This window comes from Ambystoma mexicanum, chromosome 12 (genome assembly GCF_040938575.1).
Source record: "Ambystoma mexicanum isolate Mex_15411 chromosome 12, UKY_AmexF1_1, whole genome shotgun sequence".
Classification (NCBI taxonomy): domain Eukaryota; kingdom Metazoa; phylum Chordata; class Amphibia; order Caudata; family Ambystomatidae; genus Ambystoma; species Ambystoma mexicanum.
In genome coordinates, this window is record NC_090936.1 from 68,381,540 (window position 1) to 68,407,844 (window position 26,305).

General features: G+C 42.4%; 1 protein-coding gene across 4 annotated transcripts in view; it reads left to right on the forward strand.

Moving 5' to 3' along the window:
• Positions 1 to 26,305, forward strand: part of NELL2 (neural EGFL like 2) — an 871,367-nt gene that overhangs the window by 770,315 nt on the left and 74,747 nt on the right. For 2 of the 4 annotated variants that reach the window (XM_069628008.1, XM_069628009.1), the window contains 2 exons: positions 7,259 to 7,399; positions 22,600 to 22,793. In XM_069628008.1, coding sequence (XP_069484109.1) covers positions 7,259 to 7,399; positions 22,600 to 22,793 — 335 coding nt within the window. The remainder of the gene's footprint in view (positions 1 to 7,258; positions 7,400 to 22,599; positions 22,794 to 26,305) is intronic. The other 2 variants (XM_069628010.1, XM_069628011.1) reach the window with 1 other exon arrangement.

Genomic DNA, 26,305 nt, shown 5'->3' on the forward strand with positions numbered 1-26,305 from the left:
GAGGAGGGCCAATGGAGGCCAGCCAGAGAGTGAGGGGAAAGGTGGTTGAAGGTGTGCCAATGAGGAGGATCTCCCTCTTGCTGGCATTCAGACAAAGATTGTTGGCGGTACACCAATCTTGAATGGCAGTTAGGCAATCTGAAATGAGAAAAGGAGAGGACGTGGCCGAGATCAGCCTGAAAATGAGTCGAGTGTTGTCAGCGTAGCACTGGAAATTTGCACAGAAAAAGGCAATGGAGTGGGTGAGAGTTGCCAAGTATTGGTTGAAAAGCCAGGACGAGAGGTTTGACCCATAGGAAACCCCACAGGTAGAGAGGGAGACAAATGATAGGAAGGACCAAGTCCTGGGAGGGTCGATCAGTGAAGAAAGAAGTCAGCCAGGCTAGAGCCTGATCAGTGATACCCAGATTATCACAGAGATGGTTGAGCAGGATGGTGTGGTTGACCGTATCGAAGGCAGAGGAGAGATCGAGAGGGATGTGGACAGAGGGAATGTTAGAGTCAAGGTTTGAGAGCGGCACCACAACCAATTTAACAAACGCCCAAAAGTCCAAAATGCAGCTGTCAGACTCCTTCTTGCACGAGGATGAAGGGATCACATCTCACCTGCTCTCTACACCCTTCACTGTCTCCCAATTGAACAAAGAGCCACCTTTAAAATCCTATGCATGACCCACTGATCAGTGCACAAGGCTGTCCCGATATACCTACAAGAACAGATTATGCCTTGCCTCCCAGCGCACACCGTAAGGACAAGTACAGCCCTCCTGCTAGTGGTTTCACCCTCCAACTCAGCCAGGATTGGAGGGTCTGCCTACTCAACCTTTGCGCCAACACTGTGTAACTCTCTACCTCCCCACATTTGACAGAAGCAAGACTATGTAGCTTTCCATAAAGCGTTGAAAACTTTGCTCTTTCCCTAAACCATGTAGGGACTGCTTAGGGCCACTAAACCCTCCACCAATGGCCAGATATCATGGAAATGTAGGAAAAGTTGGGTCACAGAAAATGTCCAGAACGGCATTATCACAGAAATTAGTAATAGTCAGGTCACGGAAGCCGGCTCAAGGGATCAGTCTGCTATGTGCTGGTAGTTGCCGGCTCGACTACAATGACCTAGCATCCCCCCTTGTGTCAACAAGCTGACCATGCCCCCCTGTGCTTCAATCTTAACTGCCCACGTTTCCACTCTAGAGACAACAACTCTATAATCGTATGCTATTGACCAGGCCCACTCACCGTCAACTTTCCAAACATACACGAGCCCTAAGAACAGGAGGTGTCAGTATGTATCTACCAACCTGGAAACGAATACCCTGAAACAAACCAGAGCCCAACATCACCTATGCTCCCCATCACAACTGAGTCTAAACATTGTCTTACTCCTTTTTCCTACGAACATGCACTATGTCATCTGACCAGTCAGCTCTCTAGCACTCCAGCTCTCGAAAGGGTCAACATTGTTGGGATATAATTCCACAACAAAACCATAAACATGTTAGGAATACCCATCCACCCTCCATAAACAATGACCGAGTCCTGGAAAATGGGCACTCTGGCACTTGCAACTGAGCATCACAAAAAAGGACCCTCTAACCGGATAATCACAACATACTTCGCACTAGCCAGGGAATCTCTCACAGAGACCCATTAACCCGAACCACCAGGACAGACAGGGTCAGCTCCGCAGGCTATGGAAAGTAACCGGGAACAGAGATCTCCCACCATTAAGCACAGCCACTCACTCATACCAATATGCTGGCTCTCTCCTTTACACCAACAAACAATAGAATGCAGCTATACCCCTCGATACATTTGGCCTAGCTGCAGATATACCTACACTGCCCCACAAACACCTCAACAGTCTTTAGAACGCAGCTATACCCCAAGAAACAAATTGCATAGCTACACACATAATCTCATTCACAGGCTCCACTGCCGCCAGAATGCAGACTCGGAGACCAACCACCTTGCTGCACACATTCCACTAATCTCTCACAACCACTGCACTGCGCTAACATTAGAATGCAGAAAACCACCACGCAAATCGACTGGCTGCACACATACTGAGCGCACTCAAGCACTATGTGCTACCCTACCCTCTCCACTGACCTGGACTATGGTCCCCAAGGACGTTCAACCCACTGATCATACCAATAGTATATACGGCGCTATACAAATGTACAAGGGAGGAAGGATAGCTCAGGGTCAATGCAATTGTCTTGGAAGCAAGACAACGCAGCACAACACAGGTTCAAATCCCGATCCTATGCTTAGAAACCCCTTGTTTGTATTAAGCATGTTATAAATGAAAAATGATATAATTTTAATTACAATAACATAACATAACAGGGTATCTGGTATTTCCATCGAAAGCCATACCATCGAATACCATACCATCAGAAATTATTTGTTGAATTGCCTTTCCATCGAAAAGCATATTAATTTAATAATTTTCGATGGTTCATTTCGATTGGATAGGGTTAGGGTTCAGGGCTAGGGTTAGATGTAGGGTTAGATTAAGGGTTAGATTAGGGCTAGGGGTTGGGGCTACGGTTAAATTTAGGGTTAGATTAAGGGTTAGATTAGGTTTAGGGTTGGGGCTAGTGTTAGAGTAAGGGTTGGGTTAGGGGTTAGGGTTGGGACTGGGGCTACGGGTAGGTTTAAGGGGGGTGGGCGTGGGGGTTGAGGCCAGCTGGGGACCCCCCCCCAAGCACTGGACAGCTCCATGTAACATTTTAATGTAGAAATAAAAGGATCAAAATGCTATCTTTTACATTTAAAAGTACATATCAATTCGATGGAAAAGATTCAATGGATATGTACTTTTAATGTAAAATATAAAATATTGATGCTTTTATTTTCAATGCATCTTTTTTGATGCATTGGGATTTTGATGCATCGTTTTCGATTCAATGACTAAAAACCCATAACAGCTGTGATGGGGGGGGGGGAGAGGTGGTGTGTGAAGGTGATAGGAGGAGAGGTATTTTTGTGTATTGGGAGGGGCAAGCAAATGAACTCAATGAGGATGGTGGGTGTTTGAAGGCCTGGTATATGTGGGTTCTGGTGGAACAACATGAGAGAGGTCAAGTTGACTAAGAGTTTTAGGGTGCTTGCCAGAAAATGACTGGGTGGAGTGACGGGCAGCAGGAGATTGGATATTTTTGCATATATGTGTGGTTTCACAATGACTTCCCCCTTTACCCTCTGCCTAAATCTGTGGGTTCCTGGGGCATATCTCAAGGGGTCGGGAACCTCCCGAAGCCACAGGATAATGGGCAATGGGGATTGCCCGATCATTTACTTAACATCATCATTCATATACATCAGGACTCATCTCTGACAGATAACGAACTTCAGGTCAATTGTCAAGGCAAATTTCTACGGAGAGGGGTGTTCGCCAAGGCTGTTTGTTGGCCCCTTTTCTTTTTCTTTTATTTTTGGGAGACTTGAGGGAGTGGCTTCTGGGGAAAGGACTTGTAGCTCCCCTGTTAGGAAAGGGTTATATAAACTGGCTGGCATACGCGAACGATATAGTGATAATGGATCACTCCCAGGTTGGTCTTCAACGACTATGCAATGCCCTCGCTGAATACGCTTCCCTGAATGATTTGATTATTAATGCGGATAAGTCCTCTATTATGATTTTTAGGCATCCAAAGAAACAGGTCAGAGGTTATTCGTGGACTCTAAATAATCTGATTATCCCAGTGCTGAAAGAGGTGACATATTTGGGTGCACAGTTAGTCGGGTGTCCAACGCAGAATGGCTTTTTGCTGAATTTGGACATCAAGCTGAGAAAGCTGGATGCCCAAATGAGAAGGTTATATATTAAATGTTGCCGTTTTTCACTTCTCCCTTTAATCAAGTTCTATGTGGGAAAGGTGACACCTTCCCTTACATATGGCTTAGAAGGTAATTGCCAGGCCTTTGAGGCAAATTGGGAGAGAATAGAAGGGAAAATATGGAAGAAGGTACTGCATCTCCCCACTTATATCCCTATTTCGTGTGTTAGGTTTGAACTGGGTTTGGGTTCTTTGATCTCAATAATGGAGTGGACATGGTTATCTCAGTATAGACTGATTTTGGCCCCTCCAAAAAAATCTCTATATTAAGAGGTTGCAAATCAGTCAAAACTGAACAATAATAACAATAATGTGTTTTTAATAACTTTAATCAAAAAATGTCAAAAGATACTAGATAACTGGGATAGCACGGGTGAGATGCTAATCCAGAATCCATTGAAAGTGAAAGAACAAGTTAAAAGAATGGACTGGACGAGAACAATCTCTGAAATGAGAGACTTAAAACTTTCCTCCTCGTGGTCTGAACAAGACAAACCAAGAGGCTTCCTTCCGAATTATTTGAAAAGAAGTCTTGATCCCAGGATGAGAATGGAGTTCTTGAGATTTAAGTTAAAGTTGTTACCAACCATGGAAATTAAACATATCAGAGATCCTATAATGTCTCCCACCAATCTTTGCAATCTGTGTGAAGAAGGGGTAAAACAAACCCTGATGCATATATTATCAGAATGCACAGGGACCTGGCCTATAAGAATCAAAAGGTTACAGAGGTTTGTCCATGATCCCAGATCTCAAAGATGTTCTGGCAGAGGCTCAATCAGGGGCATGAAACCTTCCTTACAGCAGAAGTATCAAGTATACTAAAATATTTGAAATTATTGGGTCATATAAATTAGTTTACTTTGCTGACGGAAGATTCTAACTTCTCCCTTTCAAAAACTGCTAAGGGTTATGTGGAGTCTGTTCTGTAAGTTTGGGTCATGATCCGTTTTTATTATGGTATGTATTGTAGATAGTTTACTTGTGTAGACTGTTTTTTTATTGATTCAAAATACTCATGTTTTTGTACGTTTGTGTAAAAAGTCAAAATGATTATTGACCAACATGCACAATAAAAAGAAAATACAGAAATTAATGGGCAAGGGAAGGGATAGGGAGAATCCCTGTGTTGCCATCCCTTGACCCACATGAAATGGAAACTGTCAGTCACATGCACCCATCGAACAGATTCCCATCCCGGGACCTACTATGGTCTAGGCCAAATAGGGGGAGGGGATAACCTCCTGGGGGGGTTACCATTATTGAAATATATACATATGCACACACATATATATATATATATATATATATATATATGCACACACACACACACACACGCACACATGCTCACAGGCTGTTGTTAGAGTTTGAAGGAAGAAGGTTGGAGACTAGAGGTAAAAAAGGAGGTTGTGAAACAGTTGGAAAATAGCATAGAATAATAGCATAGAATAACATCAGATGCAGGACATGGGACTGAGAGAGGAGATTGGAGGAGAACATCAGATGGGGAGATTGGACTGAGAGAGGAGATTGGAGGAGAACATCAGATGGGGGGATTGGACTGAGAGAGGAGATTGGAGAAGAACATCAGATGGGGAGATTGGACTGAGAGAGGAGATTGGAGGAGAACATCAGTTGGGGAGATTGGACTGAGAGAGAAGATTGGAGGAGAACATCAGGTGGAGGTCATGATACTGAGAGAGGAGATTAGAGGAGAACATCAGATGGGGAGATTGGACTGAGAGAGGAGATTGGAGGAGAACATCAGATGGGGGGATTGGACTGAGAGAGGAGATTGGAGGAGAACATCAGATGGGGGGATTGGACTGAGAGAGGAGATTGGAGTAGAACATCAGATGGGGAGATTGGACTGAGAGAGAAGATTGGAGGAGAACATCAGATGGGGGGATTGGACTGAGAGAGGAGATTGGAGGAGAACATCAGATGGGGAGATTTAGGGGAGTTGCTAGGTCTGGAAAAGACCCGGGGCTACGCTGATGTCGGAACTGTTGGGACTGGGGGCTAGCTAGTCTTTTGGCTGTAGCTCCTGAGATTCTATCCGGGGCTACAACCAAAAGATCAGGGGCTATAGCCCCCTTAGCCCCCCCCCTAGCAACGCCCCTGGGGAGATTGGACTGAGAGAGAAGATTGGAGGAGAAGAAAAGAGGAAGAAGGAGGTTGGATAGGAAAAGAAGATTGGTAGAAAAGAACTTCAGTGGGAGGTGGTTGGACAGAGAGATGAGGTTGGTGGAGAAGAAGAAATGAATATGCAGAAAGAGGGGGTAGGGGGAATGAAGCCTCAGCAGAAGGAGATTAGTGGAAATCAGGTGGTGGTGGTACGAGTGGAGACCGAGAGACCCCTAACAGACAGCGACTACTTCAGAGGGAAAGAGGTGAAGGACTGAGTACCATAGCCCAGTCCCCAGAAGAGGTCCATTTTAGGTTGGTTTTAATTTTCTCCAGTTTATTTTGTCGGCCAATTATGTAGCGAATCCCAAAGCAAAGCCTCATGTAACCCTAAGTATCTTCTGTTGACGACTCCTTGATCCATTTTCATTATATGATCAGAGGCATGCAAGGCAAAGAATTGCAGCTGGGTATGAATGAACATGCGGATGCTAGCTACCTTAGGGTGTGTTTCAAGGGACATTATAGACAACTCAAGCATTGATCTTATTGTCTCTGAGGTCACTTGAAAAAACATCAGTTTAAACCCTCCCTGGTGTTGATATCTACGCAGCTACAATTGTATACGACCGAAATCTTGTTTGTGATACAACACATGACATAACATATAATGGCACTAAAATACCAAGCCAGGTAGTAGAAACAGCATACATTACAGTGACCCTCTAGTGGATAACAGAACTGCACTTTCAGTGCAGTATTGTGGGAACTATGAGTGATTGCACAACTGTATATTACGGGGTAACAAGGTGCTCTCAACTACACATAATGTATTGCACTGTGTAGATCAATTGCAAGTGAAATGCTTTCTATACATGACCTTATGGACGTGCAGTAGTTGACCAGCTGATTAGCAGGTCATAAAAGGTTCCACACAATGGATGCTTTGTGCTTCAATTTTTGCGGAATATTTTTTTTATTTGATTTCTAAGTATCTCACTGATCCATCACGGATGATATCACATGCATTGAAATCAGTAAACATATAGGTGCTGCACTAATTTTGTATTGCACATTAATAGTCACATTTGCTCATTGTGAACCTAAATTCTTATTGCCACATACTTAAAAAGTAATTATAGATGCATTTAAACTTTATTCACGATAGACAAATCCATGAATAAACCACTGAAAATGCAAGTGCTGACGGTTCATCGGAATTGCATTGTGTAACTAACTTCCTTTGTCCTTTCTTCCTTTCTTTTAATGCGGCGCCTGATCAGACATTGATGAATGCTCTGAAGGCTTTATTCAGTGTGACAGTCGCGCTAACTGCATCAACCTGCCCGGCTGGTACCACTGTGAGTGCAGAGATGGCTACCATGACAATGGCTTGTTCTCTCCGAGCGGAGAGTCCTGCGAAGGTCAGTACAAACGACGGAAGCCGCTACTTGATAAGTCAGACAGGGCCAGGCACCAAAAATTCAATAGCGCGAACATGACCGACAGACCGGTTCAATTATATCCTGTTTTGGGCAAATTGTCAGCCGTAATACCTACCTTTTTCACACCTATTATTAATTAGAAAATTGCCTCAGTTTTCCATACCTTGAAAATATAGTAATGTAAAATTAGGGGGAGCCAACCTGCCACCTTGCCTGAGAAATCCCACAATCCATGACCACTGACTATGCTGGCTGGGGTTGTTGGGAATAGCAGGCCAAAATTTGTGAAGGGCGACAGGTTGAGTACCCCTGTGCTACATATCCTTAGTCTTCCACTCTGCTCTTCTGGTTCTTAGCGTGCCTATCAACAGGGCATAGGGCATAGGGCACAAGAATACTATTAACAGGTGTTTTGATGGGTGTGAACGCTCTAGCCTGTTGTGTGTTAATTCTGTTACAAAAGCTTGGCAGTGAAGAAGACTACTGATATACACGCACTGATACTGGAGATGGGTTGTTTGACCTAAAAGACTTGACCTACTGCCCATTTGACCCAATTTTTGTGACCTAATTCTTTTTGACCTACTGCAGAGGGAGACAAATGGCATTAGGCCAAATTGGACAATAACCTGATACTGAACTCAAACAAGTACAGACAACTGCAACCTGGGCCTTTCAAGTCTATGTAGATGACTACAGTCATCTGAGTAAACTATTTGGAATAGAATTGGGAATTGTTGCGATGATGGTGAGGCTTCTAGGGTTCCTGTTTGACAGTCAGTCAAGGGAGGGGCAATAGACGGAGCAGGTGGTCATTGTTGAAAATCTGTCCACGCATTTAATGAGGAGATTTCCACAAGTTCCCGACAACCGCGACTCGCGATTGCGAGGAAGAGACCAGAGATCCCAAAGTGCTTCTTTAACCTCCATGGACCAGGACAAGAGTGCTCAGCATTTCATCTTCCAGATGCTCAGAATGAAAAAAGCAAAAGTCAGACATGACTTTGCCTGCGGTATGTAGTGGTTCTTACTGATGCAGGGGCAAGGGCAGGATGTGCAGGACATTAAGATGCCAGGGAAAATGTTCCACTGGGCACTGTCGGTCAATGCATTTAACTGCATGTAAGTGGCGTGTCCCGATCTTCCATGTCCATAGACGGATGAGAGTGGTGCATAAGGAGTGCGAACTAGCAGTTGTCGACCATACATGCGAAATTAAGTGCAATTTTGCTTACCTTAATGGAGATTTACATCAGTCGCCCCACACTTTCAAATAACACGCTTGAGGGAGTGATCATTATTTTTGCTTCTAGAGACCTTTATTAGTTCCCACCTTTATAAAAGTAACTCCTACTGCAGCTCAGAAATCATCTGCAAATTGCTACTCCTACCACTAATTTAATTTGTTTGGGTATCCTATCAAAAGATCACCCCTTAAACTCCACTTCCCCTATATTTCCCTCCATCTAAACCTAAGGCTAAACTTTTAAATTGGGGTTTCCCCCCAAACCGACCCCAGGTGGACGATTTTAAAAGTGTTTTTTAGCAGAGATAAGTATTTGCATAAAGACATTACATTGTTAGTGATGTCAGTTTAGTAACTCTGTTTCTTGAAATCTTTCGCAGTGTATTTATATTTATATTAAACGTGCTTCAGCATTAAGAGCACATTTGTTGCCGCGGAATGATTGTACGTTTTACTATATATTTTAATCAGTCTGACTTAATGCTGGATTTTAGTTAAGGCACCTACGGACTTGCTATCAACCTGGGTATAATGGATTTGATATAATCTTGTATTGTTATCTTTCTTGGGAATATTACGCTCCCGAAATAAAGAATGTATCTATCTATCTCTGTTTCAGTAACTGTTTTGGTTGCCCGGTTTTATTGTTTTGCTTTGTAACTTATTTTTTCACTTTATAGAATGTACATAATATGCCACAAGGAAAGTGTAAATGTTTAGAGCAAATCAATCACGTTCACGATAAAAGCGAAGGTTAAAGGTAGACTTCATAATATGTTCCCTGAAACCACTCCGCATTGTTGGAGGGATTGTGGGGCGATCAGAACATGGCTCAAATATAGCAGCATTACCCCTAAATTAAATTGTTTTGGGGATGCTATTGTCAATATAAAATACAAGGAAATGTGCATCCACTTGCCATTGAATTCTTTGGTAAACCTCATGGGCGATGTAGAAGAACAGGAGATATTTACGCTGGGAGCTACACACACAAAATTGGCCAATCAAATGCTCATAGCTGAGAGCTTGGTAATTGGAAATATAAAGAACTCCACTGTTGCATATGTAGTGGACTAGACGTTGGCAGGTTTGCACCAAGGAAAAGATTACACTGCACTTCGATACATTAGTAAAATACAAATCCATGTGAGACCCATTTGTAACCTATATTAACTTGGAAGAGAATTGCTCAAGAGTGCCATACCAATGAAAATCGTTCTCTTAGTTAAGTTGAATTGGCATGAATTCACTAGACCTGCACAGTTTTTATTTATCTAAATGCTACACCTCTGCTACCTTGTCCGAACAATGATGCCCAATGATTGATTATATCTACTTTCTGATTTGCCTTGCTGTTCCCCATGTCCGTTCTTGTTTATAAATTGTTTGTTTATACATGAATTGTAACTCGCTGTCTATATATATAAGTAAAAAAAATAATAAATACAATTTAAAATACTGAAGATAATAGGTAGATATAACTGATTAAAGGAATACATTTAAAACATCCATAAGAAATGTCAGTTGTACACTATGTAGAAAAAGTCTTTAGAAGTCAATTTGTTTATCAGGTTCATATAAAGCCATCAAAAATGTTATCGCAAGAATAAATGCAGAGGAGTTTCTTATCAAGAACAGAACAATAAAATCCAAGGATTGATAATTAGAAAATGAATTGCTAAAGAAAATTAAACAATTATAAGACATATTTATTTTGAATCGCCTCTGAAAAATAGTGCTTTTGCACTTTAAGATCTTCTAATAAGGTTTCACTGGAAAACTGGCCTCATACCCTATCCCTCTCTTGGTGCATATTTGTAGTGGGGCAATTATTGCAGGCTCTGCCCACCTGCCTTTCTCAGAAGAAACAGAATTATAAGATAAGAAAGGACATATTTGAAACTGCACTTTAAATGCTCCTAAAATATGCAGCTGGCACAAAGTATAGTTATTTTTGCTGCACAAGTAGGGGACACAGAGGGCATTAGCTTGCCCAATTAGTGTGTTTTGAAATAGAATAGATTAGGTGACAGGAAGGCATGTGCACAGGATAGTGACTCACTACACAAGTAGTTCAGGACATTTGTTGGCAGATAAGGCCACTGATACCCACAGGGAGAAATATAATGTGGCATGCACCAGGAAATCAGTAAATAACAAGAAAATGTGTCCTACAGAGGCAAATAACGTGTCAAGCAGTTGCCAATTTAAACTGCAACAAACACAGCAGAGAATTAAACACAGCAGATTTTAGAGAGGACCAAGTTAAGAATGCTATTTGAACAAATACATTTAATTCAGTAAAAGGCTAGATGGTAGCTGCCTCCAAGGAATGTGAAGGCCCAAAAGACTCTGTAGGGGAGGGTTACATGGTGGAACAAGATACCATTGTGTGCATCCAACTGTCAAGGTAAATCAAGTTACGATAACACAGCAGACTATTTGAAGCCTATGGGATGAACTATACATCCCAGGAAATTTCATAAGTAGTTGGCAGATTAATGTCTCAGCGATCGGCTAAGCATGACAGAGAAACGTGGAGGTGGCTAATTACCACACACATGGTGAAAGCAGAATGATTCATAATAACAGTATTCATAAATGTGTCAAGAACAGAATGGCGCTGGTACTGTTGCGAGGATAAGGAGGACCGGAATTATGCAAAGTGGTGCTTGATACTCAGTGACATCATGGCGCAGAACACATGGGCTGTTTTATTTAATTAAGAACAAAGGCGATACGCTTGTCTTCTTTCCCATCTACATAAAGCATGTCATCATGTCGCTAGTTCACGGAGAGTGAGAGCTTGGCTGTTAACCTTGTTTTTCCCCCCAGTTTTACATTGCAATTAAAGCTGGGTTACCTTGCATTTGGCATACCACAATCCACACTTTGTTGTCTCTTCATTGGCAAATACCAGTTGGAGGTCTATATGGCTTTTTGACCTCTGTTTTATATTAGTACCACAAAATTATGTTCTGCAGTGTCCAGGATGCACTTCGAACACCTACACTCTTTCACATTTATGGATATGTGTCCAAGCTCGACATAAAATAAAACGAATATACCTCCTCAACTTAATAACAAGAATAACTTCCTATGTCTTGGAGTCAGGAGCTCAGCCAATCTTAATGGGTTGGGTAAAGTGAAAAAGCCATCATGATATGTAGTAAGGGTATTGAAGTTGAATGCATCCTATCACACCCAAACCTCTGCACTTTCAAAGCATGCTTAACAATACACTTCAATGTCCCTGTGGTAATTCTCGCAAACCTCCAAAGTTTTAGCCTTGACTAATGCTGTTTCTAAAAATGCAGGGACCTTCTAGCTTGCGGATTCTGGTGTGTTAAACAACCAGCACCCAAGAAAGAGGAAATATTAACTGATAACATTCTATGGGCATTTTGGCTCAAGCGGCCATTGTCTTGGCCTTAACAGATATGATGTCTAGCTCTTTTCCACAGTAACTCAATGAAGCATGACTGAAGAACCCTAACAAGTTTTCCAAGTCAATGCCTCAAAGCCATTCAAAGAAAGGTCCTAACACGCCTCTGCCACATTTCTGCTCCATAAGTAACTCTAAGAACTATCATTGCATTACACGCAGCACAGATAGGGTGAGATTGGGGAGGAAGGATAGCTCAGAGGCAACGCGTTTGTCTTTGATGCAAGACAGCCCAACACAGTTTCCGATCCCATGCTTAGAGACCTCTCGTTGGTATGAAGCACATTATAAATTAATATTTATATAATTGTAAGGGCTCCAATACTATCAAAAAACAAGCAAGGCTTCCTCCTTGAGATTTCATTGTATGCGCTGTTACAAGCTAGCACTCTTTCCAGTTGAGTACTCGAATGAACCGGGTCTCAAAGCAGCAATACGAACCAACACATTTACCCTCAGGCCCAATCAGCCACAAAGCCAATGCAGCCCTGTTATGGTTCCCCATAAACATAATGTTGGTTTTGGCTACACCAATGGATAAATCATGTTGCTGGTTGCACTCTACCAAGTAATTTATAGATCTTTGCAGACCCACTGCTGCCTTGTCATTCATGAACACATTGACTGCAAAATTAATTATACCCATAGGGCGAATGTGACCGGTTTGGTAGAAAATTACTCACTTTGGAAAGTTGTATAAGGATTGTGTGAATTACAATTCTTTTTTTGTTCACGTTTCTGAAGCTTCAAGTTTTGGAATCTTTGCTATGACCCACTGTCACTTAAACTTACAACTAGTCATAATGGGGCACATACCTTATTGTTTAGCTATTTTTTAGTTAGGCACTTTACCATACTTCAGAGAAAAACAGTGTCACACAACTGAATTGTATTTGAGCTCATACCTGCATACTCATGTATTCGGTTCAATGTGAACTTGGAGAACAGTTGAATGTGGGAAATATTTCAATTGACTTCTTTGAAAAAGTAGTATTTTTGTCCATTTGGTTAAGCAGTTCTATATATCATAATAAGTTAATCCACTTATAGGATTACTTTCGTGGGTGATCTACTTTCACTGCCTTCCTGGCAACCCCCGCACATGGGGAATGTTTCTGTATCCCTACAGACCCACTACCAGCACCTGACACCTGATGTCTGCACTTACCCTTGCACTTGCCACCTGCTGGCTGTACTTTTTACTTATTGTTATTTATTCTATTATCCCATGTACTGCATTGTCCCCACCCCACTCCCATGCACTTGCGGGATCTCAATGTCACCTGGCCTACTAGGATCGTGGTCTGTCTCCCCTCTGTTCCCCCTCCCTTGCCTTGTTATATCATATCATATCATATCTTTTAAATTGCGGGACTGAAGCCAAGGTCAATGATTGTGAGATGAATGTCTTTGTTTAGCGCATGAACAACAAATCGATTCAAAGAAATACCTGAATATTTCTTCATCCATTTTGAAAGAGTTGGCCAAGTTCTTTACCCTTATGAAGAAATGCAATGGGTTCTTTTTTAGAAGACCTCAACGATACCCAGGAACCTGCACTATATCTCTATCCTATTATGTAACTGTTATAAATAGAGCCATGATACTTTGTCAAAGTCTGCTGCAACAACTGGCAGTGTTGTCTGAAAGAAAAGGGTGGTGATTGAGGTGATAGACTGGTTAATCAATTACCTATTTGGGATTAATCATGGGCAGTCCTGATAGGATAAATCAAAGGCGATCCATCTTTGCCTTGTGAAATGCCAAAGTGATAGTTCGGTTCTATTTTTCTGGGCTGTATCATTTTGCTAGACCACGTTGTACCGTAAGTTAGTTTGAGAATGACCACGGCAGATCTAATGCACGCTTTATGATCTTCTGCTGAAAGTCAACCAGACCAGGTACTTTTAAATTCTGAAGGATCAGGTTGGCGTTTTCTTTTCTTGCATGATAGTTGCTGAGACGTGCACTGCACTTCCTTCTTTACTTATTTTAAAATTTCTCCAGTTCAGTTAAAATAAAAAAGCATTTGTTGAAATAGAAAAATAGAACTATTGATACACTCCAAGCCTGGTTATTTATCGTTACAACCCACAAAAATGTGTGTTGCACTTATAACTATTTTGTTATAAATGCCACCCTATATTGGTGTTGACCCTTCTTGTTCTCTCACATTTTGATGTGAAGATTATTTCATTGATGTGTTTTGTTTTTGTGTATGTTACATAGGTCAATCAATTGGTTCACATTTATTTTTTTTGTCAATTATAATAGTGTATTAAGTTATATTGTATTGCAAAAAATTGTTGACCGCAAATTACAATATTTTAATTCAATGTTCTCTGACCAATTTTAATGAACGTGTCAATGTTATCATTTACATTATCCAATGTATAATCTAGTGTTGTTCGTATGGATTTTTCCAATTTCTTTATGATTTTACAACAAAACTAATTTTTTGGAATGGTAAGATATCTTTCATGCATTTACCAGTATTTAGGAGTATTATGACCATCATAATTATTTATTTGGACAAACAAATCAATGTAAAAATACATGTACAATGGATATCCACCATAACATATGGTTCACACTTAAAAGTTAATAAAATCTATACACATCCTGCAAAAAAGGCATGATCAAATGCTGTTTAATAAAGTCCTATCAAGAAGCTGTGCAGAGATTAGCCCAAGATCTGTCCTATAAAAAAATGTATGTAAAAAAACAAATGTGCATAGGGTAGTAGCGCTAGCTAATGTGTCTAGAAAGTGTACACAAGGGAAAGCGGATTCCCTGGAACAGGTGTCACATGTTCACTACCCATGTGTTGGCGGACATTTTGTGCGTCTCCAAATCCGGGTGGGGAAGGGGCTAGGAGACGGATTTGAAGGGTTCAGGAAGTCCTCCGCTAACATGGATGGAAGTGCAGTCATAGAGCGAGTCAGACGGGGGACTCAACCTCCACTTACAGTTTGATGCGGCAGCGGGACAAACCCTGAAAGTACAGTCAGGCACGCAATAATATGCGTCTCCCTTGCACACACTACAGATTCCTGATGAGTGCAGTGGGTGGACCCATTTAGAAATTCACTCATCTGTGCTGGAGCCTTCAAGCAACCCTTTAACGGGGATGGAAACTGTGGGACAGTGCCCTGCCTATCTAATAAGGCATGTGCGCGGTCACTCACCATGCGCTATGTAATGTGAGGCCTTGGTTGGTATGGGAGGAATCCCTGGTCCACCCCTAACACTTGTGGCCAGGGGCAGGGCATCATCACGAAAATATCCTGAAACATGGCCATGAAAGCTTCCACAGCTCACACTTCAGGAGAGCCGCAAATACTGATCAGCTACCTCAACGGAAGAAAAGCAGGGGTCTGTCCCCATGGCCATCACAGAAAGAGCGCTGTACCAGTAGCGCACCCACCATTGCTCCCTGTCGGATTCTATGAGTGCACGTCAGTACTCGCGTGCGAAGGGAAAGTATTTAAGGTGTCAAACTAATCAATTCAAGGCTCGGCACATGGGGTGGTAGAGATTGGTGAAAGCCAAGAAGAAACACTGGATGCCCTAATCACCCACCAAACCCATGGTCCCAGTACTCACAACCAGTCCCAGAGTTACAATGCCCACAAGTCACTTGACACCCATAGTGTGGAGGGGGAGGGTGTGGGGCCCTTTTTTGCTGTTTCGTCATAATGGTCAAAAGGACCTGTGTTGGCTTCCAAGCAGAGCGAGAGAAATAGGGAGAAGTAGCCGTGAGGCTGGCCAAGTTGCATACCCCTCTGCGTAGGGGGCAAGAAAGCTGCCCCTGCCATAGCAGGGTCTTTTTTTGTGAAAGCCTAAAGTTTTAGCTATTATTGCTTGTTTCTGGTTGCATTGTCCCACATGTCATAACAAGTTGCAGGTGAGAGTTACTAGAGTCTGCTTCAAGCATACTTGGGTGAGGGCAGTATCACTTTGGTCCTTGAATGCCATGTTTTCATTGTCTGCAATAAACTGTCCAAGCGCTGCAGAGAGAAGCAAAAAGGGCTGGTCACCTAATGAATGCTGGCGGCTTTTGTAGTTTGGTGGCACGGGTTTGGGTAACGTGTTTTGCCTGACAATGCCCTAGATGTGCGATCATGCTGCAAGGTCTCTTACCACGATGTAAATCTTTAGGCTGCCCCTGCTGCTATGTGAACCTGCAGCTACTGAGATGAAACATTCTTTAGGCTGCCCCTGCTGCTATGTGAACCTGCAGCTCCTGAGATGAAACATTCTTTAGGCTGCCCCTGCTGCTATGTGAACCTGCTGCTATTGAGATGAAACATTGTTTAGGCTGCCCCTGCTGCTATGTGAACCTGCTGCTGTTGAGATGAAACATTGTTTAGGCTGCCCCTGCTGCTATGTGAACCTGCAGCTACTGAGATGAAACATTGTTTAGGCTGCCCCTGCTGCTATGTGAACCTGCTGCTATTGAGATGAAACATTGTTTAGGCTGCCCCTGCTGCTATGTGAACCTGCTGCTATTGAGATGAAACATTGTTTAGGCTGCCCCTGCTGCTATGTGAACCTGCAGCTACTGAGATGAAACATTGTTTAGGCTGCCCCTGCTGCTATGTGAACCTGCAGCTACTGAGATGAAACATTGTTTAGGCTGCCCCTGCTGCTATGTGAACCTGCAGCTACTGAGATGAAACATTGTTTAGGCTGCCCCTGCTGCTATGTGAAACTGCAGGTACTGAGAAACATTGTTTAAGCTGCCCTTGCTGCAATATACTTTGCCGCTGGTCCCAGAACCAAGATTGGAAAGGGGTGCCGCCATGGCCATGGATGATGCAAGTGCATTAGATGAGTTTTTGATGTTGTGGATAATGCAAAAAAATATTGTTCCTAAGCAGACTACAGGTGGAATAACAAGATGTTATGAAGTTCAAAAAAGAGTGTGGCTGCAGGTGGAGAAAGGTTTAGCTTTCATTTCCTTTCAGTCGCCTTTAAATCACCTTTGAGGAGAATTTTGTTATAGTTTGATTTAGGTCCTCTAATTCTTTATTTTGATCTATATTTCAATATGTATGAAAAAGGTCAAGGGCCCTAAGCACCTTGGAAGAGTTGATTTGGATGAGAAGCACTGCATGTTGGGTCCTAAAGAACACTGAGAAAGCCATGCTGACTAGCTATGTTGCATTCTGGGACTCTGTGAGGGAGGACCACCAAAGTAAGAAGGGCCTATTGTTGATAGACATTGCAATCTCAGTGCTTCATCCTGCTGCAGAAGCCTGACCTCTCCCATTGTCTGGGGAAAGGGACACATAAGTGTTCTTTTTATATGGCGCATACAGGAATCCAAACTCTGCGAGAATCAAGCAAAGGAACCCTGAGAGAATGACAGTGCATGCTGACTGTGGTGGCATGAAGCACTCAAGAAGCAGGGAAAGAAGCATGTAAAGGTGTCTACTGAAGTCTGCATACATGCGTCGAAACACTTCACACATGAAGAGGAAGACAGCACAGTAGAAGTGCTCTATAAGTGTGTTGTGGAGTAACTTGGCTGAACATGTTAGGGGGGGCATGACAATTAAACGAAAGGGGCCCCTGTCAAATTAGTGGGACAAAATGGTGTGCCCAAAAGTTGAGGGGCGGGGAGCAAACACCCTTATCCCCCCTAAAATTAGGCCCATGGCGTTGTGATGAATTCTGGTTGGGGGGTTTGCATTGAATAGGTGGGGCGGAGTAGCCAAATGTAAATATGTTAATAGTTCCAGAATATAGTACTTAACAAAGTTTTGGATCAGCCACTGAAAGTCCCCCTAGAAAGGTGGCATTTGCCTATGTTTTTATAGGTAAAAAAATCAAAGAATATAAGTGTATAATTGAAGGGCACCTGTACCATATTTACTTCTATCTTTAGGGAAAGAAAAGTTGTTGTGGGCAGTCGCAAAATATTTATTTTTTGGTTTTCTAGTGTTCTTGTTAGACTAGCCACTATGTGCATTTTTTAATGCAATATAAAAAAACAAAAAATGGACTGTAGGTTCCAGTAGATATAGGGGTAATTTTCAAAGTGGGACTGGGAGTGCACTTTGCATACAAACCATGCGCGAAATAATTCCCACATTTGTTATACAACATGCGAGTTTGGCAGCATCTTCAGACAGATTTGATTTTGATGCAGAGAGAGATGCTTTGGCGTCTTATGAAAACCGGCTCCCATTCTCCTGCAGAGTCCCCCAAGGCTCCATCCTCTCACCAATACTTTACCATCTTTACATGGAGTCTCTAGGTACTCTCCTCAAAGATCCCAATGGAGGCATCTATCAATATGCGGACGATAGTCAGTTGTACATGAGAGTAAAAAGCCGAAAGGACATCAGTCGCCTCTGTGATTACCTAGCTATCATCCAATCGTGGATGGCAACTGCCTACCTCAAACTTAACCCATCCAAGACACACGTCCTCCTCATCAGTCCCTCGCTAAACAACAAATTGTCCAACAATGGCTCAAAGATATGTGACTCGAAGGATTTGATCTGCAACTCTCGGATTCAGCAAAATCCTTAGGCTTCACAATTGACAGCAGTCTGTCCTTTCAGAAACACATAGCCAAAAAGGGCCAAATGGCCTGACTCCAAAATTCTGATCTTCATAAAATAAAACCCTTCATCCTGTTGAAGGGTTTCCAGACTGTAGTGCAGGCCTTTGTGGTCTTGCACATCAATGGGGGAAATGCTCTCCTTACGGCGCTCCCAGCCACTCGCTTGTCTCCCTTGGAAGCAGTCCACCACTGTGCAGCACAGCTTGTTAAAGGTGCGCAGAAATTTGACCTTAACACCTTGTCCTACGCAAACTATATTGGCTTCCACTTCAATCCAGGATACTGTTCAAGACTACATGTATCATCTACAAAGCAATCCCGAGTAGCATGCCAGCGGACATGGCGGCACACGCTCCTTGCGCAGCGAACCGACCAACCAGTTTGAATCCCAACTCCTACGCAAAGAGAGGATACGCAAACAATCCTCATCTTATCACGCATCGACCCTTTGGAACTCGATCCTGGTATAGGTTCAGAATGCCATCACAATTCTCCAATTTCGCAAATCTCTCAAAACGGGGCTTTTTCAACAACACCTGACCAAGGACTGATCCCAATGGATTTACAGACCGACGCACACTGCGTACTGTACTACTGTTAAACTATACCAGCTCATACGCTGGCTACCCACACCCTGTATAGTGCTGCGCTTTGTCCTGCATTAAACAATAAAATAAATATCTGCATGCTTTTTGCACCCACAGGAAGCAGGCTGAATTCCATAGGAAGCGATGTAATTGCCACCCATCATGCAAGGTGGTATTTACAATTCTTTTGTTAATGATGCAAGTCTAGCATCAACACTGACGATCCGCAAGGATGTCTGTGCTAGATTTACACCCAGTGTCAAAACGGATCAACAGTGCACAGGGGGAGCCGCTTCAGTGGTCGAAGTGGGCTGAGGCAGTTGGGAGCTGTGCTCCTCTACTTTTTTTTAATTACGTTTTACCGTTCCTACACTTTTAGTTTAAAAAGAAACCGTTGGCTTAGTTTTAAAATACGATGAAGTTGAAACTTACACTGAAAGTTCCCTTAAAAAGCAGGTGCATTTGTTTGGGGGTTTGGATTGCGCTTGGGCAGGGGCGTGCCGATGGCGTTTGCTAGGAGCGGGGTCAGGCCAGTAGGGAATATAGTTTCCCCTACTTCTTTTCGTACACTTCGACCATGGGCTGCTTACACGTAAAAGCAATCGTAGGCAGATCCCTGCTATCTATGGTGGAGATCAAAAAGGGATACCGGGAATATTTCTGCCACTCATGATTTCAACTCCCACAGTGGGTAGTAATACCACATGAGTATTTCACTTACAGTCCATATTTCATGTATAAAGTTTCAGAAGCACGAGTGGTTCCAATCATGACTAGACCGTTTAACTCAAAACCGCCACCTGCAGCTGGCTCTGTCACTAGTTAAAATCCAGTAGGTGCACTTGCCAAGGATTGCTGGTTGCAGCACAATCTTAGAACCGGATACTAAAAAACAAATAATACTACCCATACAGATCTTATTAAATATTCTAGCGGATACAGTAAAAAGCGATATTTGGCCAATCATTACCAAAGTTAGCAGATATAAGTTCCATGGTCCTGTTTTTATCTGCAACATTCCTCCAAGCAGCTGTCAGAAATTGTTTTCGTAGCAAATTTGCCTAAATTAGATCCCTCTCCCTGCTGTTTAGGTCTCTACGGATAGATTTTTATGCCACCAATTTGAAATTTAACATCAGGGCATTGGGTGGAACAAATTTGTGTGGGTGCTCTCACACTCTGCGGAACTGCAAAAATTATACATTTCAGCCCAACACTGAAATCTAAAACGACAGAAGGATGCAGCCCGCGCGGCTGCAACATTAACATTCATAAGAATTTATTTTTTATGAATGTTCCTTGACACAGCGATAAATTATGGGTACCCTGGGAGCCAGGTGGTATCTGCATGTCACAGCGATTGTGTGCTCTAGTTTCTTTCTCAGGATGTTACAAAGAAAAGTTTTGCGCGCGGCGTACGCTGTCGTCAGGTGCACTTCTGGATCAAATGTCTACCAGGTCACCTTTAACTATACGAATATTCACACAGGTTTTGGCTTAGGACAACAAGAATTCACGAACAGCAGGCGTGCAGCATTCCAACGGGTCAAGGTTTGCATCCTGGCCCCATACAACACATGCGCCCCTGTGCAAGTATACATGGATATAGTGGCAGGCAAATAGGGCAGGCTTTGTGGTTTCGGGAGGATAGCTCAGTGGCAACGTGCTCGCTTTGGAAGCAAGACGACATGGAGCAACACAGGTTCGATCCCCGGGTCCGCGCTTAGAAACCTCTGGGTATTAAGCATGTTATATATAACCTATCCTATCATGGTGATATATTACAAGTAGGCGCCTGGTGACTTCATGGTGATATACAAGTCGGGGCCTGGTGGCTTAGTCGGGATATACTACAAGTAGGAGTCTGCAGGCTTCATGGTGATAATACTACAAGGGGAGTCTGGAGAGGAAGTTTCCTGAACAAATGAATGCACTGCGAAAAGCAATGGCATCCCGGAACTCCATGCCGAAACGGCAGGAGAAAGTTCCTCGAGGACTTACCCTGAAACCAAGAGGGGAGGTTCCTGAAGTGTTCGCACAAGAGGACTCATTATAAAAATTGACAAGTTGTGTTCAAGAGAGTAATGTATTCAGTAACTTGAAGGAAACGTTTCAAAATTGCCAAATTGTGCGAAACACTGATGAATTCTGGAACTTGGAGTGAAGGTTTCAAATTTGCCAAGTCAGGTTCAAGAGAATAATGCATCGTGGAACTTGGAGGGCAAGTCAGTCTTTATTATTGCACTCGGAGAATGCGTCAAAAATTGGTCACCAGAACTTTTATATTCCACAAGTCTTGTGAAGAAAGAATGAGAGACACAAAACACTGACAACTAAATTATGAGCAATTACAAAACAATTCACTGCCGTTTCTGGCGTATAGTTTGTCCCTCGACATTTGTATTTTCAGTGCACTTTTTTGCATACCTTGCATTCCCACGCCTCTAAATTTGAATGTCTGAGTTTGATATATTTTGGGGGGGGGGGCACATGGTCTAATAATGTTCATGTTGACCATGATTGCGCCTTTGCTGCCCCTCTGAACGCCTCCTCTCTGGTATTATCCTGTAGTCAGGAATTTGTTTGCTCACATCACATCAAAATGGATGGACACCCTCGTTTCTCCACTTTTAGTTTCCAGCCCTTCAACCTCTGGGATTTGTTTTGTCTTAGTTTCCTTTTGGCATTAAAACGAGGGGATCCTGCACCCTAATTTCCAGCAGGCAAATCACCTGACCTAATCCTCTTGGTTATTTTTTTCTGGTTATTGGTTTTTGTTTTCTTTAAAATGGTTTTCAACCGATTGTATATATATATGGCGATATTATTGGTGGGGATAATATTACCTGATACACCTTTAATCTATCAAAAACATGTTTGTGCATTTAGAACCAAATGCTAACTGTTCACTCACACAGTTGTAGACACACCTCGTCCAATGATCTGACTTTGCCCATATCTATTTATCCTAACGGACAGGTTTTTTCCCCAGCCCTAAACATTGTTTAACTGATGGATAAATTACCCCACGCCCTCCAATTGCCTTCTAGGATGGAAAAAGCATTATGCTGAAACAGTCCTAATGCTTGCCATTTTTTTTTATAGCTTGCACAAGATTTTTCAGTGTTCCAATATTTGAAACAATTGCATGTAAATGCCTGTTTATTGTTTCCTCTCGTCGCTTTCTCTTCCGTGAAATGTAAATTAATTCACAGCTAAAGGCTTTATGAGCCTAATCTGTTAAATTGGATGCACCTGCCATTTTCTGTTTAATTGGATGTGGCCTAAAAACCTAAAAGATTGTTTTATTTTGTATTTTTGCAGACATTGATGAATGCACAACTGGAAGGCACACCTGCGCCAACGACACAATTTGCTTCAACTTGGACGGCGGATATGATTGCCGATGCCCGCATGGAAAAAACTGCACCGGGGACTGCATCTATGAAGCGAAAGTCAAGCACAGTGGCCAGATCTGGGTCCTAGACAACGACCGCTGTTCCGTCTGCTCGTGCCAGGTGCGTACAGATGGGGGCAGCCAGCAGTGTATTATGAAAACAATCCCTAGCAAAAAATTGCATCCACATGTTCTCTCCACAATACCTGGAGAAAGATGAATCGATGTTCTAGTTATTTGCAGGTAGCTCGGCATCGGCTGTTACACCTGCTCAGGGCACTCAGAATGCTGGTATGTTTTGCTGCAGTCTGAGCTTGTATGGCCAATGCAGTTGCCTACCACTCTGCTTCTGCTCACCTCCCACCTTACGCTCTTGCCCTACCGCTGCATCACCCTCCAAATGAAACATTTTGCACCCTACTAACATGCTTTTTCTACCCTTCTACCACCTTCCGTTTCCCCCTGAGTTGCTATTAACTGTTGAGTGCTCTTTTCTTTATTCCACGGAAGCCATGTTTGATGGGTCAAGATTTTATTTATTTTTTCAAATTTTGTTTTGCTTTGTTTTAAATCATTAGTATTCAGGATGTTGTGCTGGGCTGCGAATTGTAATAGTCACCTGGGTCTCGGGCTGTACCCGCTGTTACCAGTTATGCTGCTTTCAATAATGGCCCTGACTGCACTGGAGTAGTTACCCGTTGCTGGGATAGCCTGGCATCCAGGTGATTAGCACATAGTTACATTTTGTTCACTTAATGATTACGCTACTAAAAAAAACATCAACTGATCCACTTAATACCCTCCCAACTCCCCTCAACTCTTCTGTATGCTTAATGACCGAGCACGATGGAGGGTTCAGATTTCTAATGTAGTGTTAGGAAGAGTGAGCACCCATATACATTTGTAAAGACAACTTGGTCTGTGGTTCAATGCTATTACTTTTTTTTTGCCATGAAAGCAATACGCTTATTAAAATGTCCATACGGTTTGGTGAACCAATTACGCAGGTGCTAATAGTTGGTTGGGCAAAATATATGTCGTGGATGTCTTACAGCAGTCTTTCCGCTGAATACTAGTGTTTTCAGAAAACAGGCGTGTGATGTTACCTGCAGAGAGGCCTCTCTTCTGGAACAAAGAATGCGCCGTTTAGACATCTGTCCCATAGGAAAGAGGGTAGACAAGACAACTACAAGTCAAAGAATAGCATCTCTCAAAACACCTTCTGCCACCTATTAAGGTCAAGGGTAAATCCTATGAATTAAGGAGATACGAAGTCTATGAATAAAGGACATTTGATATCTATGAATTAAGGACATATGATATCTTTGAATTAAGGACATACAATATCTATGAATTAAGAACATTCGATATTTATGAATTACGGAGATAGGATATCCATGAAGTAAGGACATATGATATTTATGAATAAAGGACATTCGCTATCTATGAATTAAGGACATATGATCTCTTTGAATTAAGGACATACAATATCTATGAATTAAGGACATATGATATCTTTGAATTAAGGACATACAATGTCTACGAATTAAGGACATTTAGTATTTAGAAATTACGGACATAGGATATCCATGAAGTAAGGACATACGATATCTATGAATAAAGGACATTCGATATCTATGAATTATGGACATAAGATAACTATGATTAACGGACATTCGATATGCATGAATCAAGGTCATACAATATCTATGAATTACGGACGTATGGTATCTAGGATTTAAGGACCAGAATCTTCTCTGCCAATACGTTTTTCACACCCACCGCTTTCTAAAGGCAATTATATGCACAAACGTCTGAAAAATAAATTATACAATTTATAATGAGATGATTAAATGAAAAAGATGTGATTTAAAAGTATCAACACTTCTGATTGATCTATAAATCCAGTGATGGTGCTTAGCAAGTGTCCAGGGTACAAGAATAATCACCAAGATGATCACCAGGTGAACGCGCCCTGAAGCAAGGGTGAGTGTGCATCTACATACACAGTAACCTCACAGCAGAGGAGTGCACATTCAAAGGAGCGCCAAAGCGAGTCATAACCAACAAACCATGGAAGGGAGAGGAGTGAACACTCCACGGAAAGCCGATCGGAACATGGAGCCAGCCATTCAGCATCCAGCAGAAAGGGTAATTACCACCTGAAAGTGAATCCATACCTCAGGGTTCAGAGAGCATGTGGCCAGAGGTGCAGTATGAACATAATACACACTCAGATTTGACTGTGCAGTCATTGTCAATGGTATACTCGGCTCTTCTCTGTCCGACCTATCAAAGCTCAAGGAGAGTAATGGAGAGGATCAAGTTTAGGGTTTCATTGAGTGTGGGAACATCTCAGATTCAGAAAGGTTGGGCCCTTTACTGGCTCAATGCAGGGTGGGCTATTGTGACAGTGTTAGTTGCGGTAAGGAATGTTTGTACCCAGATATTGCCTGATCTATCAGCAGCATTGTAAACCTAACTATCACAGAAGTCATGCTTGCGATTGAAAGCACAATGAGGCCCCAATGTCTCAAAATGAGCTCAAATCAGTTAGAGCTCTTAGTTCATAAACCCCCTTGAACCCTGTCCTTGCATAATCTGGCAAATGGCTCTTGTAAACCGCTCTCTGCCTATTCTGCTGAGAGAAAACTCACTGTAGCTTTGCTTGATTTTAATCTGTTATTAGTGCTCATGTCAACAGCAGTGGGAGTAGGTTTTTGTTTCCATGAAATCCCTTAGTTGGATTTTCTGATATTGAAAATGTCCACATAAAATTCAAGCTGAGTACTCCAGAAAATCACCCATGTTGTTAGTCTCGATGGAGGTTCCCTCACTACCTGCTTCAGAGGTGTGAACATCTGTAGACGGCTACAGCAAGTCTGCTACTCCCCTGAGTTTGGGAGACACCATAACACCAACACTTAGCTTACTGCACGGTTTGCGTGTCTAGAGTGGGGACTTTAAATCAGTGCCTATATAAGCGAGGACCTCTTTTGATGGTCTACAAAACAAATCTCAACCAATAGACAATCTTTGTCCATCCTCTGCCCTAATTGTTCAGGCTCCCCGCAACCCTAGCAAAACAATGCTGGATGGCAGGTGTTAGGAAGGCATGGTATCAAAGTAAGACAGACACAAGTGACCACAGTTCAAGGATGTTTATTGAACTTTATCAAGGGTGTGATAAACGCCTAATCTAAACCTAAATCTAAGATGTGAGCAAGCTAGGACCATCAAAATAATAATAATGCAGTCCTAGTAGAGTCTCGTCAAAATAAAAGGGCCTATACTAAAAAACCTATTGCCAATCCTTACTGCTAAGTTACAAATAGTGTGGGGTAATGTTCATGAAAAAGAAAGAAGTGTTGACAAAACCATAAGTCAGGGTGCCTCTCTTTCTCACGTTTTCAGGACGGTACAAGGCGGTTCACTCGAGCATAGCACACTCTTGGGCTTTTTCGGCATGAGGACACATTTCCATTACCAACATCAGGGACTTCTATGTCCAAGTCTCTCAAGTTATCAAAAGTCTCTTGCTTCAACGGGCCTGAGAAATCAAACAAACAAAAAAATCCCTTCCTATTATTCAAGTTGGGTGATTCACTCTTCACCCTGGATCCCCCTCAGCCG